We start from the raw sequence: 15,635 nt of genomic DNA on the forward strand, positions 1-15,635 counted from the left end.
GCCTCTGCCAGCCTCACCGGACCAAGGCCACTGAGTACTTCCGGGAGCCTTGGATCCTCCAGGCTACCAACAGGAACACTGGCCCTCTCGGCAGCAGCCCCATCCTTCCACCCCTGCACTTGGTCCCAAAAAGCCCATTTTGGGGCTGTTGCTATTTAGCCAACCTGCCCTCCCTTGCTCTCCTGTGACTTCTCACTATTCCGGCTGCAGCTTGCTGGGAGAAACACTTAAGCGTCTTTTGTGCTCCACACCCATGTACTTAAAATACCAGGCCTATAGGTCATTCCAATGAGGGAATCTGGCTCATAACACGTGTGCCCCGAGGCACAGATCCCACTTCTGCAGACGCTGGCCAAAAAGGACTGTGTCCCAGCAGCCAAGGGGTGGGGCCACGGAGAGGGCAGGGCCACGTGGAGGGCAGAGCGTGCGGGTCCTGTCAGGTGTGCCCGTTGCTGACTGCAGCCCAGTGTCAAGGCTCTGCCGGGTCTCACTGGAAGAATACAAAAGACGCGTAAGGCAGTTTTCGTGCTGTGGAAAAATGTCACCTACACCTGTGAAGAAGTCATCACCGTGTCTGAAAGATAATAAGCAAATGTCCTTGTACCCAAAGCTGTAAACAAGAGCCCGTTGTGAGGGAGACTGCCAGAATGTCTCCTCCTTGGTGAACCACATGACTGGCCAAAACACCCCACCCGCTAGTGTGTGCTCGGTGGAAACGTCTCGTGACTGCACTTCAAACAAAGGGCATGATTGGGAGGCCAAGGTGGGCGGATCATGAGGTCAGGAGTTCAAGACCAGCCTGGCCAACATAGTGAAATCCCATCTCTACTAAAAATACACAAAATTTGCTGGGTGTGGTGGCAGGCACATGTAATCCCAGCTACTCAGGAGGCTGAAGAGAATCGCTTGAACCCGGGAGGCGGAGGTTGCAGTGAGCCGAGATCACGCCACTGCGCTCCAGCCTGGGCGACACTGAGAGACTCCATCTCCAAAAAAAAAAAAAGATGGACATGAAATAATAGGAATTCAGATAATGACCAATGATTTCACAAATACTCACTTTGATTACGTTTTACTCCTGATTACATGGGTTACTCTGTGGTTTACCAGATGGGGTGTCATGGCAGCTCAACTGCCAGAGGCCCAAATGCAGCTCAGCAAGAAAATGCTTTTGAACTATAACCCAGGTTGAGTACCATTGATACATTAGAATCACAGAGACAGTTTTTACTTTTTGGGGCAGTGGTAGGCATGGATAAAGTATCTCCAGTCTAGATTCCTTATACTGGTGCTACTGGGTTTGCAGGGGGAGATTTATGACCTCGGGGACAATAACTGGAAGAACAGTGAGTAGAAAGCTCAGGGATATGAGTTCTACTGTATATCGAAGCTGTGTGACTTTGGGAAAATTACTTAACCTCTCTGAGCCTTAGCTTTGCTACCTATTCATCAAGGACAATAAAATCCATCTTGTTTATTTCATGAGATTGGTGTGAGAACCAAATGCAATAATATATGGGAAAGCGTTTAAAAGTTCTACACGACTTAAAAATGCCAATATTATGAATGCAACCGTTCTTTGTTGCCATTTGGGTAGTCGTGGATAGGATGGTGGTAAGAGAGCCACTATTGGAGCAAGACTGTTCCAGAGGGTAAAACACACAGGTGCCTGTAGAGCAGTTGTCACTGGTAGAGCCATGATGGGAGCTCTTACTACATTTGCTATTTGTACTGAGTTAAATAGTGTTCTCTAAAAAATGTATGTCCACCTAGAACCTCAAACTATGGCTTAGGGTCTTTACAGATGTAATCAAGATAAAGTCATACTGGACTTGGGTGGACCATAAGTCCAGTGACTGAGGTCCTTATAAGAAGAAGGAGGGGACACACAGTAGGAAGACCGTCATGTGAAGACGGAGGCAGAGGCTAGAGTACTGCAGCTGCAAGTCAGGAAATGCCGAGAAACGCTGGCCACCATCCGAAGCTAGAAAGAGGCAAGGAAGGATCCTCCCTAGAGCCCCTCAGGGGGAGTGTGGCCCTGCTGCCACCTTGATTTTGGACTTCTGACTTCCAGAATTGTGAAAGTCTTAATTTCTATTGTTTTAAGCCACCCAGTTTGTGATAATTTATTACAGCAACCCCAGGAAACAAATACAGTATTTTCATGAAGTCACTGAGATACTAGAGTTGTAGAATCACTACAGACGAATCACAGAAGAGTGACCTGTGGACCTGCCCACCTACACGTGGCTATGGGCATCCCAGGCCAGCTGCATTCTTAGAAGATGAAATCAGAGAGTTAAAATTGACATTGCATATGCATACTATGAACCCCCTCATTTTGCTGATGAGGAAACTGAGATCTGGAAAGGTAAAATCATTTGTATTATATCCCCAAACTTGTAACTCTCTTGCCGAAAGAACCACCTCAGTCTCTCTGTGTCTCTCTTTCATACACACACGTACCCCTAGACCTACTCAGGACTGGGACAATGGCATTACCTATTGTTGTGTCTTCAAGGGACTTTTTACAAAAATTTTAAATACCCCCTTTCCCCTAAAACCCCTTCTCACTTGCACCCTGTCCCACCTTTCTGTGAGGGCTACATGGGTATATAGAAAAGGATCACCGCCTTCTGGGAGACTAGGTCTACACAGCCACAAACCGCATTCAGTGTGACACCCTAAATAATCAAAGGTGAAGGATAATTTATGAGGCAGCTCAAACAGCCATAAAGCAAAATGTAGTCATCAAGGAAGGCTGCCTGGAAAACAAGTGACTGCCCGTTGCCAAATGCTGAAGGCAGGAAGACTCGGGTGAAGGGTGCAGCAGGGAGCCCTGGATTGGCGAAGTGGCTGGAGGAAGGAACACCTCAGCGTCTCAGTGCCGTGGCTCATGAATGGAACGCGGGGGAACTCCTCAGAGGATGCACATCGGGAGTCAGGTGTGGGGAGGAAAGGGGGTGAGTGAGAAATGACTCGGGGCAGGGTCTTATTAGTGAGAAGATCCTTAAAGCGGGTTCTGGAATTCAGTCTTGATGATACAGGTGATAACCTTCCCGGGTTCTTGACAGAGAGGGAACAGGCTGACCACGAGGCTTGTAGGACCACCAGCTGTGGATCATGGTGGACATGGCTGCCCCCGGGCTGTGGCTGTCATTGCTCCTGGATCTGTTCTTCGAAAGCCAGAGACTGCCCAGTGAGATGGCCAGTTGCCCTCAGGACCTACCTCCCTCTGCGGCAGCATTCCTCCACGTCACATCATATGCCCTGCTTGCTGGGCCTGGCCAAGGCCTCTTCTGCCCGCTTCTCTCCTTCAGCTAGATGCCATGGTAGAAAAGCATCCAGAGTGTCACCCGGTAACATCTGACTGATGTCCTAAAACTAGCAAATCCCCAAAGCCCAACAAGACTCATCTCTAGGTTCTGGGGACAGGCCAGCTGATGGGAAAGATGGATTTGGAGGCAGAGCCTCTTGGCACCCCTGATGCTCTGCTCCATGGAGATCCCTCCCCAGAAGCATCCTCACCTTGTTTACTGGACAGGTCGGCCGAGACATTAGTTATAAAGGCACACCGGGCGGAGCAGCCTTCATCATCTAATTGTTACTTGCTATTGCTCTTTTTATCATAGACTTTAATCAGATAGAATCCACTTCTTTGGGGAGTGTTTGATGGAGGTTTCTCATGATTAGGAATCGTGGCTTGCTGTGGCCAAATATTGGATTTTCGTTGAGCATTTTTCTGTGGCCTTCCTTTGTGTTAAGACATGAGTGACAGTTGAAAATATTTTCCTTTCATCTATCTTTGATTTCACTTTATGCTACGTGATTAAGAGGAGAAACTGTGTTGATTAAAGAACTACTGTATTGATGTAGGAAGATTGAACATCAGACTTAACCAAATGTTAGGGTCCTATTATAGACCTGTGAGAAACAGAGAAGAGAAATAAGTAAAGCAGACAAGTTACACACACACACACACGCACACACACACACACACACACCCTGTTGAATACCATGTGCCAGATACTGTTTTAACAGTGTTACTCACAGTAAAGAATTTAATCTCCCCTAATACTCTCTAAGGTAGGAAAATGTGCATGTAACCATCTTCCAGGTAAAGATACTGCGGAACATAGAGGTATCTAGTGACTTGCCAAAGGTCAGCTAGCCAGATTTATCCTCTGAACCACTTTACTAACAAGAAATGATTTTAGATTAACAAATCCATGCAATGAAGATTTTCTCACCTTTTATAAATGTATGTTAAACGCATAATGGAAATTATGTGCATTTTTTATTACTAGTACTTGCTGAATCTCAGTCTATCAGTTACATATACTTAAGTCCATTTATGAGTCATCAATTTTGTTCTGGCTGATCCCATGAGTACCTGTAATAACATCTGGCATTTTCAAATAATATTTAAAATCAGCCAGACTTTGTCTTTTAAAAATATAGAGAGAATGATTCTAATTTAGCCTGTCTTCAAACTTAGAAATTCTATCTTTCCTGATCTTCAAAGGTACAAAGTAAGAAGAGAAAGATGGATATGGTTTCTTCTACTCTTCTTTGCCCTGAGTTATAAATAATTGGGGAAGATGGCAGCAGGGAAGTTGGGAACCAGGAGTGGAGCGCTGCCAATCTGACTCTATGGTTTCCTGAAATCTTGACTTAACAGAAAATAAATTCTAATCTTTCTTGATCTTGTATTGTTTATTGATGGTTACGTTAAAGCCATATAACCATGTGAAGTGTTACACCTAGGCAACTCTCATAGGCGTATATTCCAGAATTGAAGCAAAGCCAAAATTCTGGGAGTGTTGTTAAAACTGGTAACTTGTGCTGAAGGGCTGGACAGCATAAATTAATGATTGGTTATTCAACAGATTCGTTCGGGCCACCAACCTCATTCTGTTTTGTTCTCTGTTGTGTCCCCACAGGGAAAAGCTTCACTCTGACCATCACTGTCTTCACAAACCCACCGCAAGTCGCCACCTACCACAGAGCCATCAAAATCACAGTGGATGGGCCCCGAGAACCTCGAAGTAAGTGCATCCACTTGGGGCTGGTACACCCTCCAAACTGGTATACTCAGGGACCATGTCACAGAATCCTTGATTCAACCTTTCCCCCAGGGGGATGTCAGGCCCCTGTAAAGCCAAAAAGTTGCATTGTCAATACTCTCGCTACTCAAAGCTTGTTTCTGTGCACTGAGCTCTTTTTGAAGCATCCTTTTAGAGGGCAAAAGGAAATTAGGCTGACTCAACCGCATGTTAGAACCATTCAGGGCAGCATGAAACTAAGGACTGCTTCCTCAATATACAGTAAAGTTCAACAGGATCAGAAACAAATAGTAAATGGAAGATTGGCCAGGCACAGAGTCAGCCCAAAGAGGTCTGAGGGTCAGAGTGGACCACAAGGGAGTAATTACCATCGATGCTGGCCTTTTATTAATTCATGAGGGCCAGCGATGAAAACTATGAAAATGACCCTTTTCTTTCTATGGCACAGATCAAAATCTTATTACAGGCATGTTTAAGATAGAGAGTGGGAGGGTAGAAGAATGTCTGGAGAAAACCAGTAAATATAGAAAGATAGTACCAAAAAATAGCTCCTGTGAGGAAAGCTTTTAAAAAAAGGAATGAGGTTGTTTAGTCTGCAGAAAAGATGTCTTCACAGTGACTTAATGACTATCTTTGAGTAAACACCAGAGTAACACTCTTTTCCAGAACCACACCCTTCCCCAGGATCTGAGGCTGGGTTACAGTTCCAGGTCTGTGGAACTGCCCAGCACCCCCGCCCAGCATCCAGAGGTCTCCAAACCGTATCAGGTCCCTGGTGGAAAATTCGTACACTCTCTTCTTGGAGTGAGGGATATTGAAAAACAGGGCTTCCTACTGTCCCAAAAAGCCAAGATGCGGGGAGGTCAGGTCGTAAAATGAAGTGGTTAAGAATTTGGGCTTTATGGGCAAGCCAGTGGAGTTCTTAAGCCTTCAGTGAGCTACAGAGCCTTGCTGAACCTCACTTTCCTCTTCTGTAAAATGGGGATAATGATGAGAGCTTCTTTATAAGATCAAGCCACATGATGCTATGTGCTTGATGCAGAGAATGAAGGCAGGAAATGTTAGCGATCCCCAGTAGGACATCCCGGCTTTCATCCCTGGCTACTGCTCCAGTACCATCTAGATGACCTTCTCTGCACGGTAGTTTCTAGGTGGGGTTTTAAGGTAGATCTCTGCAGGCTATCCTGTGATCACTGCAGCTTTTGTGGCAGTCTTTCCCGTGGTCCTGGCCACAACCTCATGGCATCTGGATCACCTTCTGGAACCATTCCCCATGTTGTGTCAACTTCCCCAAAGTCCTTGAGTGGATGGAGCTCTGCAGATAACCACCGTGCCCACCAGGGACAGCCCACCAGGATTTGGTGTTCCTCGTCTGCTTTTTCCCCTCCTTCCGTTCTCTGTGCTCGGTGACTCCCTCCAAATCTGAATGCATTTGTCCCCAGAAGGCCCTCTCAGCTTTTTCTGATCAAGGTTTTCTGGCCACGCCTAGACTTGGGAGACTGTGGGACTTGATAACAGACCCTGATTCTTCTTTATGGGTGAAAAGCAGACCATAGACACAGACAGGACCACACAGGTCTAAGGAATGACTGTGAGCTCTTCCCAGGTTTCCAGAGTAGGAATGTCAACCTGGACATTCCTACGTTAATGTAACCCTGCATTAAACAGAACGTAAACACCAAAGCAAGTTTGTTCTCCACAGAGGACCAAAGAGGAAGCAGGCTTGAATTATGGCAAGGTGCCTGGCTGGGAGGGAAGCCGTTGTTAGGTGTAAGGAAATCAACTTTGAGGGTAACTAAACTTAGAGAAAGGCTCCTTCAGGAGGCTGTGGAATCACTATTGAATCTACAGCCGTCTCTTGGACAGTTCAAATGCCGACCAGCCTGAAGAAGCTGAAGCCAGGTGACCCTGGGTATACCCTCTACTTCTGTTATTTCCTCATACATAAAGAAGGTTGGGTTTTGCCTCACTGCCAGCATTTCCTGTAACATTCAAAGAAATAACAAAGTTATTGAGCTTCAGAAAACAAATGGTGGCTACTCTGACTTTTCAGAATTGGCAGTCAGAGGGGAGAAAAGACGTCTATGTGATTGTAACGGTCTGGCTGTATATACAGTTTACTCTGCCCCTGCTGCTTTATAACTTAAGAAAACAGTTGTTATATGGAGACGTACCCTCTGAGCAGACAGAAGGGATCTGCGCCAAAGAAGCATCCATTTTTACACAGTCTTCCCTGCCAAATGGAACTTGGGGTCTGGGGAAAAACTAAATGCATGGAATAAGTATAAGTATGATATATAGAGGTGCAGTAACCCCAGGTAGAAAGTCTCACATTTCACAAGGGACTTCTAGAAAAAAGCCAAGTGCATGCAGACTCCCAGGGTGACTTGGGTAATGCTGACTTTTCTCTTTGCCCTATGAAGCAAGAGGGGCCATCACTGCTAATTTTAGTATGCTGGTTTCTTATGGTTTGAACGTCTTCATTCAGGGTGGGAACTTCTCTATAGTAAGCTTTGCTCACAGCTGCTTTCCAGTGTAACAAAAAAAGAGGACACTGCATGTAAATCAGGATGCCCAGATGTTGCCAGATGAATAAGACCTCCTGAGTCCCCTCCATGATTACCGTGCAATGAATTCTGGGTAATCCTGGCAAAATGGCCCTGGCCTTGCCAAGGCCAAATTCAATCATTTTGGAAAATTCTCTAGTTTCATGAAATCAAAGACAATGAGAGCTAGGAGGGGCCTGAGAGAGACTTTAGGATCATCACTCCATAGGTACGGGAAATCAGCCCCAGAAAAATGAAACAGTTTGCCTAGCTTTAAAAGAAATAGTTGATGATGAAGCATTAACAGCATGAGGAGTTCCTGATGTCTACTTCTGTGCTGTCCTTCATTTATCTACCTGTCCATTCATCTGTTCATCTCTCCATCCATACCATACTGTCTGTACAGCATCTATTTCTTATGATAGATGGAATTCTTTGACATGGCCTCAGTATCCTCACATTTAAAATGAGGAGTTGGCTTATATGATTGACTGGCATATTTGGCTCAGCTCTAAGACTGTCTATTATAGAAGGGCAAATGGTAGTGCCTTATTGCAGGCATGGAGCCTTTGACTTGAGGTATGCGTGCAAGCTTAACTAAATAAAGCAGTTATTTGGCATTTGGATGGACAAACTGCCATTCAACCTGCCGTTCTGCTGATTAAGTTAAGGACTGAGAATGAGAAGCTGTGCCACAGCCCGTCTGTTGGTCATGCCGATGGGTAAACTTGATGCATCCCTCTCCTCTTCCATGGTTTTCAGTGGTGAAGCTGTAGCAAAAAGTATATGCCAAAGAGAATTTAAAGTATTTTTCATTTCAGATGGTTTCTTGCTCTTTTACAGTAATGAACCTACCCCTTAGAAAATCAAAACTTGTTTTCTCATATTCCGTAGGATTTTAAGAAATATCTTAGGGTAGTATAGAAATTATTAATTGTCGAAAAATTAACTTTATCATGGAGCAAGAGTACCGTCAGAAGTATCCTCTGCCTGGAATGGGTTTTTACCAGCACCAAGGCGGGCTCTGTTTTCGGTTAGCACGTAGAGCACTTAGTAGCTTGTTGATATAGTAAGAGTGTCTTCTCCTTCAGCACAAAAGATAGAGTGCAAGGGTTTTTCAAAAAAGGATATTTGAGAGTTTTTTGTTTAGTTTGTTTCTGAGACAGAGTCTCCCTCTGTTGCCCAGGCTGGAGTGCAGTGGCACAATCTCGGCTCACTGCAACCTCTGTCCACTTCCCAGGTTCAAGCCATTCTCCCACCTCAGCCTCTGGAGGAGCTGGGACTACAGGTGCCTACGACCACTCCCAGCTAATTTTTGTATTTTTAGTAGAGACAGGGTTTCACCATGTTGGCCAGCCTGGTCTCGAACTCCTGACCTCAAGAGATCTGCCCACCTTGGCCTCCCAAAGTGCTGGGATTACAGGCATGAGCTACTGTGAATGGCTGAGAGTCATTTTTTAATGTATGTTTTATATTTCTAGGATCTAATGAAAAACTCCAGCTCTCAGTTCACACATCTGTAATTTAGGTGACTTCTTGCTAATTTTGAGATCCCAAAGCATCTTCTCTACAGAGATTTCACTAAATAATTTGAATGCAGGAATTGGTTCAATGCCATGGAGGAAGATATTTTGCCAAGGAGAGGTTGAGGAGAGTGAGCAGTGGGGACCCTAACGGACCCATCTTGCGGGGGCTGGTCCTGGTGGTATGGATTGGGCAGCCTTTACCTGTCTGGTCAGGTATTTGTTACATCTGGAACACTGAGAAACCGAATTAAAAATCAAAAAGGTTAATTAACATATTGGCCTTTTCTGAGATAACTTCGGTCTGTCCCCAGGTTAAAGGAGTCTTTCACGTGACTGTATTCTGCTTGAGCTCTTGATGTTTTGTTGTTGTTGTTGTTGTTGTTGTTTGGTTAAATGTAGTTATTTCTAGTTTAAAACTGAAAGAGCTGGCTGTAATTCTGGAAAGGTAGAACCCAGCAGATGCCGGGAAGTACGAGCCTGGCGGGAAGGACAGGCCTCTGCAGCTGCCCCCCTCCTCACAGGCAAGGATGACCATGTCTAGAGCTCATGGGATTCCTTTTGGGGGGAGGCGACCTTGCCTCTGCTCTCTGGACAGCCCATCCTTGAGGACCAGGCCGTTGATGTAGAGTCTGTGATGTGCTCTGTTTAAGGGTGGGGCTTCTAGCATCCACATATCAGGTGACATCTGGGATACTGGCTTAGAGGGCAGCTAGGGAGTAAGGTAAAATATGCAGCTTTCTTTTTTTTTTTTTTTTTTTTTTGAGACGGAATCTCACTCTGTCGCCCAGGCTGGAGTGCAGTGGTGCAATCTTGGCTACTACAGCCTCTGCTTTCCGGGTTCTAGCGAGTCTCCTGCCTCAGCCTCCTGAGTAGTTGGGATTATAGGCATCCACCACCATGCCCGGCTAATTTTTAATTTTTTTTCATAGAGATGGCAAGGTGGAGCCATTACTTACAAAACTTACAAACTGTAGAGTACTTCCTGAGGCACCAGCTTTTTTTCTGACTGATTGTTTTTTCCCCCCAACAGGGGGTTATAGTTAAAATAGGTTGTTCGAAGGGCCTAATCTTCACTCAGCTACTTTTTAAAGTACTTGGTTGAGATCATGTCATATGAATATAATTTTCTTCTATGACTTTGATTGTATATAGCAAACCTATTATATATATGAGCATGAGAAACAGGATCTTTATACATGGAGAATGTGCTTCAAGTGAAGAAGAGAAATGCATGAAAAGTACCTGTAGGCCAGGCGCCATGGCTCCCGCCTGTAATCCCAGCACTTTAGGAGGCCAAGGCAGGGAGATCACTTGAGGTCAGGAGTTGGAGACCAGCCTGACCAACACAGGGAAGCCCCATCTCTACCAAAAAACACAACAATTGGCCTGGTGTGGTAGTGCATGCCTGTGGTCCCAAGCTTCTCAGGAGGCTGAGGCAGGAGAATTGGTTGAACCCAGGAGGCAGAGGTTGCAGTGAGCCGAGATGGTGCCACTGCACTCCAGTTTGCAGTGAGACCTTGTCTCAAAAAAAAAAAATGAAGGAGGGAGGGAGGGAGGGAAGGAAGGAGGGAGGGAAGGAGGGAAGGAAGGAAAGAAGGAAGGAGGGAAGAAGAGAAGGAACCAACCTGTAAACTGATGGTGATAATGGACCTAAAAATAATTGCTCTTAGGATTGAGTAACACCTACTTCACAATGTTATTTTCTCTTAATCATAAAAATACTTGATAATAGCAGCAGCTAACATTAAATAGTGTTATTTGCCCAACAGTGTTCACAGTGCTTCACACATATTAATTTATATAATCTTCAAAAGAACAGGCAGGGAAATTGAAGACAAAATACATTGTATACCTTGCCTAAGGTCACACAGCTAGTAAGCCAGCATGTAAACTAAGGCGTCCAGACGTTGGCATGCCCCGACGCCAGCGTCTGTTTTTAAGAACTGCACTGGCCGCTTTTTGAGCTTCATGGTAATGTAATTCCTGTATCTTTTATTAGGAGAGTTTATCAATAAAGTTCTGGGTCACATATGGTTTTCTTCAAGAAAGCAGAGCCCTGTTGCTTTGGCATTCATCATTTTTTTGTACTGACAGGAGGGAATCAGTGTTTTCCCCGGCAGGGCTGCAGGAAATTCCCTCCCCTCCCACTCCTCCTCGGAGTTCATAATACACAGCCACGGCCACGCTGGTCACAGGTGCTAGCAGTTGGTTCTGCTTCTGTCACCAGGGTCCACTTGGGGACCTGGCACGAAGGGAGACCCGACCCCGGGGTGCTGTACAACATACACCTCTTCTTCCGGTGTTGGCCTTCAGGAAAGATGGGTAAAGGGGTGGAGTGACCTGCAGAGCAATGGTCCAAGTCTGGGTCCCCCTTTAACAAAGGGTTTCCTAGAGGGCCCGTGTGCACAGCACGTAGCTGCTGGGGGGATGAAAAGATGTGTCACTCTTTGCTCTTGAATGGTTATGAAAATGTCAGATGGTTTTATGGATCTGTGATCGCAGGATTGTAATTACCAATCCACAGTCGCATTGCTCACTGGGAACTGCTTCGAGTGTATTTACCAGGTAGTGAACGATGAGCTACTTCATTCCTCTTCCCTTGAATTCATCAGGTTTGGACTTGGAGTTTAGTTCTTTCTAGATGCAATCCTGATCCACACAGGAATTAGAAAGTAATTCTTCCTCTCCTCCCACCTAAAGAAGGAGCAAGGCAGAGGCTCAAAGAGGAGGAACATGCTGTCCCTACTCACATCCCCTCCTCCCCATTTTGAAAGGCATTTCAGGCCAAGCTGAAAGTTCTGGGGGAACATCGCCTGGTACTTTAATTCCTTCTGTGCTAAGCTCCTCAACTACCTGATGACTTGGCAAACGCAGTTTTTAAAGCATTAATAATAATTGTGCCTACATGTTTCCGGTGAATTTTAGAATGTGTTTCTGTTGATTATTTTTAGTAGTATCAAGCCAGACCAAGAAGAAGAATTTTATATGCATACAGATTTCCTTGACCCTAGAGTGGAGGCTAAGGTCTGAAAGGGCCCCTGGGGTGAATGGGAACCTAAGAGGACCGTGCAGGGAGTGGGCTTCTGTCCCAGAAGCAGCAGTGACCCACCTGATGCAGCTCTGAGTAAGCTGGCGTGGCCTGTGTATTCCTGGTAACTCTTCCTATCTTATACAGAAGCCACTGAGGTTTTGTGTGTGTGTGGTTGTTTCTTTGTTTGTTTGTTTGTTTTTGAGACAGAGTCTCGCTCTGTCGCCGAGGCTGGAGTGCAGTGGCATGATCTCGGCTCACTGCAACCTCTGCCTCCCGGGTTCAAGCGATTTTCCTGCCTCAGCCTCCCGAGTAGCTGGGACTACAGGTGCCCGCCACCACGCCCGGCTAATTTTTTATATGTTTAGTGGAGACGGAGTTTCACCGTGTTAGCCAGGATGGTCTCCATCTCCTGACCTCAGGTGATCCACCCGCCTCGGCCTCCCAAAGTGCTGGGATTACAGGCGTGAGCCACCGTGCTCGGCTACCACTGAGATTTTTTAAGATGGCATTTGTATTGCTATAGAAAGAAAACAAAATAAGAGTTCCTTCCAGGTAACATGAAAACCCAAAGAGATGATCTCTAGGCAGCTTCTCAATCTAATGTGGCAGCAGAGAAGAGGAAGAAACTTACACTATTACATCGAATTTCTCTCTCCGTCTGGACCCTTGCAAAACCATATCACTAATTTGAATGCTGCACCAGTGAGGTCAGGATCTAAACTAATATATTGCAGTCCTTGCTAGAATTCATTATATGACGTGCCATAAGAAAAAAAAAAAAAAATTCCTGTCTGCATTTAGGCTTCTGTTTCGTAAGCTTCAAACATGTAAAAAGGTTTCTGGATCCTGAATTCAGGGACCTGGGTTTTCACACTGGCGCCACCAGGCCAGTGGGTGTGAACTTGAGCAATTATCTTAAATACTTTCGTCTTCATTTTCCTCTCCTATTGAACCAGGCAATGGGATGAGATAATCTCTAAATTAGTTCTCACTCAAAAAGGGTAACAAAATATGGTCAGCAAAATAAAGCCGTAAGTTCATTCCCATAAAGTGGGCCCCTTAGAGGCTGAGGCCTCCAGGCCTTCTTGCCTGGGCAGTGCCATCCTAAATCACATCAGGCAAATCCACATGCACCCAGGTGGTATATGAGATAGACGTCGTTTTTTTTGCTATAAAATTTTTGAAGGGCTTTCTAATTTGTTCTGAAATTCTCTGGCTATAAGTTGGCCGCTCTGCCTTCTCTGCCACCAACATGTAATCAAGACTAGGGGTTGAGGTCTCCATTTTGGCGCTTGCTAACATTACGGGAGCTGATACCTGGGGGAGCGGCTGGTCTGAATGAGTCTCTCTAAAACAGGGACAGTGGTGGTACCACCGTCACATCACTGGCAGGCTGAATGCAGCAGCCTCTGTGGCTTAGAACCGTGCCTGGCACACAATACATATTCAAAAGAGGACAGGTATGATTCAAATTTAGTCTTGAAATCCTTTTGGAAATGAGAAAACTTTAACCAAAAAAGATCTGTGGCTCCTAAATTTAAAAATTCATGAAGTTGCCATAATGGTGCTTTTTTTTTTTTTTTTTTTTTTTGCCATTTAATTAAACATTTATAAATTTTGATTTTTTTTTCTGGATTTCGTTTTGTTATTAGACCCAGTAAAATTTCTTTTCTGGTATATTTATGGGCCCTGGAAACACTCTGGGCACTGTTCCTAAGTCACTAATGGGTAAAATGGCCTCGCCCCCAAATGTTGCACTTTATGAAAAAGTCAGAAAGAAAAATCACATCTGAGTAACATCAAAAGTCAGTGCTTCAGATCTAACATGTGGGTCCTGTTCAGTAGAGGCATGACACAGCTACAGAAGTCTCCTCCACACTGTCCTAGAAACGTGACGTGAAATGCGGCAGGTTTCTTGGGGTTCTTCTAGGCAAATGCAGTGCATCTCCCAAGGGTGCCTGGAATCTCTCGCTGCAGCCAAGCTTTGCAGGCACAGAAACATGGCCAGCCACCCACTGAATTTCCTAAATCAATGACTAGCACTGGAGACCCTTCCATGGGTGCAAGACAGCTCCGCCTGCTGCCTGTGTCCTTCGGGGATCTGATGAGGCAGCCCCGGCCTGGGATGGTCAGACCTTGTCATTGGGTGCACATCTCCCACGGGGATGGGTGGACCCACCGCTTTCAGATGCATTGCGGTTGGCAGTCACAGCATCCCAGCGCATTAAAATACATCGACTCCTCTGCTTTCAGGTAGATTTAGAATTTTGTTCATAACCTAGCCACTTTCCACATTTCATTTTGAAAAATTTCTCCTTGAGTTTTTTCAAAAGCTTTGGTTTTTGTTTGTTTTTTCCTGTAAGCCATATAACTAGGGAAGGCATTAGTAAGAATTTGATACACTGGGTCTCATGGAACTCCACCACCACCACCAAAATAATAATAGTAATAATAATAATAACAATAGGTTAGCTTAAAGAAGTAGAAGCTACCCCCTTACACTACATCTGCGTTTAAATTCATTTGAGCTCATTGGCAATTTCTGTGTTCTCCTGTTCATTGCATATTCTTTTCTTTAAAGGCAACTTTTAGAGAAGGTTTGCTTTTTTTTGGCTATCAAAGTATTATTTATGAAAAGTTGGCAATACAGAAAGGGTAAATCAGGTATTACCTATTACTGTACATTATGGCTATATTATCACACATATCACAAGCCACTGACATTCAGTTGGATGCGAAATGCTTTTTTTAGAGTATGATTGACACATGGTATATTTTCATCAACTTCTGTGTGTAAATTATGCAGGATCACTGGTAAAATTTGTTATCATGAATAGCCAAATATTCTGGATTCACATTCATAAGTAAAAGCCAAGCTTATATACACACACACACACACACACACACACACACACACACACACACAAAGTTCTTTTCTGTTTGCCTTTTCAAAAAGTAACACAATGGAATCAATTTGCCAACTCTCTGGACCCCTATAAAGTTAATTAAAGGCAGTATATTCATTTGGTACTTTCATGATATACATATACTTTCCATTAAAGCAATTACTGACAAAAGCCCAGACTGCTATTGAAATCTTTCAGTGTACTTCCATGTACTGAAATGTCAAACATTTGATACTTTGTTTGATTTTGTATTTGTTTTTGTTCACCATGGCTTAAAAGTCATCTTCCGATTATTTAAAATAAAGAGTAAAGATTTGAAATAAGTTCCTAGATACTACATAAATTTATGACCCTTTGAATTTGTTCCTGGTACTACCTTATTTTCACTTACCTTCGAAGTGGTTGTATGATATTTCTAGTTCATTCATTTGAAAGAACTAGGAGAAATATGCGGAACCACGTCCCACACACCTCTCGGACACTGCTCGCCAGGCATAGCCCAGTGTTTCAAAAGTGAACCAGGGGTCTGGGCACAGTGACTCACGCCTGTAATCCCAGCA

At 44.6% G+C, this 15,635-nt stretch overlaps 1 protein-coding gene across 7 annotated transcripts in view; it reads left to right on the forward strand.

Moving 5' to 3' along the window:
* Positions 1-15,635, forward strand: part of RUNX1 (RUNX family transcription factor 1) — a 263,072-nt gene that overhangs the window by 186,210 nt on the left and 61,227 nt on the right. For all 7 annotated transcript variants that reach the window (XM_015132891.3, XM_028844819.2, XM_077994700.1 and 4 more), the window contains 1 exon segment: positions 4,944-5,048. In XM_015132891.3, coding sequence (XP_014988377.1) covers positions 4,944-5,048 — 105 coding nt within the window.

The sequence above is a fragment of the Macaca mulatta genome, chromosome 3, assembly GCF_049350105.2.
Source record: "Macaca mulatta isolate MMU2019108-1 chromosome 3, T2T-MMU8v2.0, whole genome shotgun sequence".
Taxonomy (NCBI): domain Eukaryota; kingdom Metazoa; phylum Chordata; class Mammalia; order Primates; family Cercopithecidae; genus Macaca; species Macaca mulatta.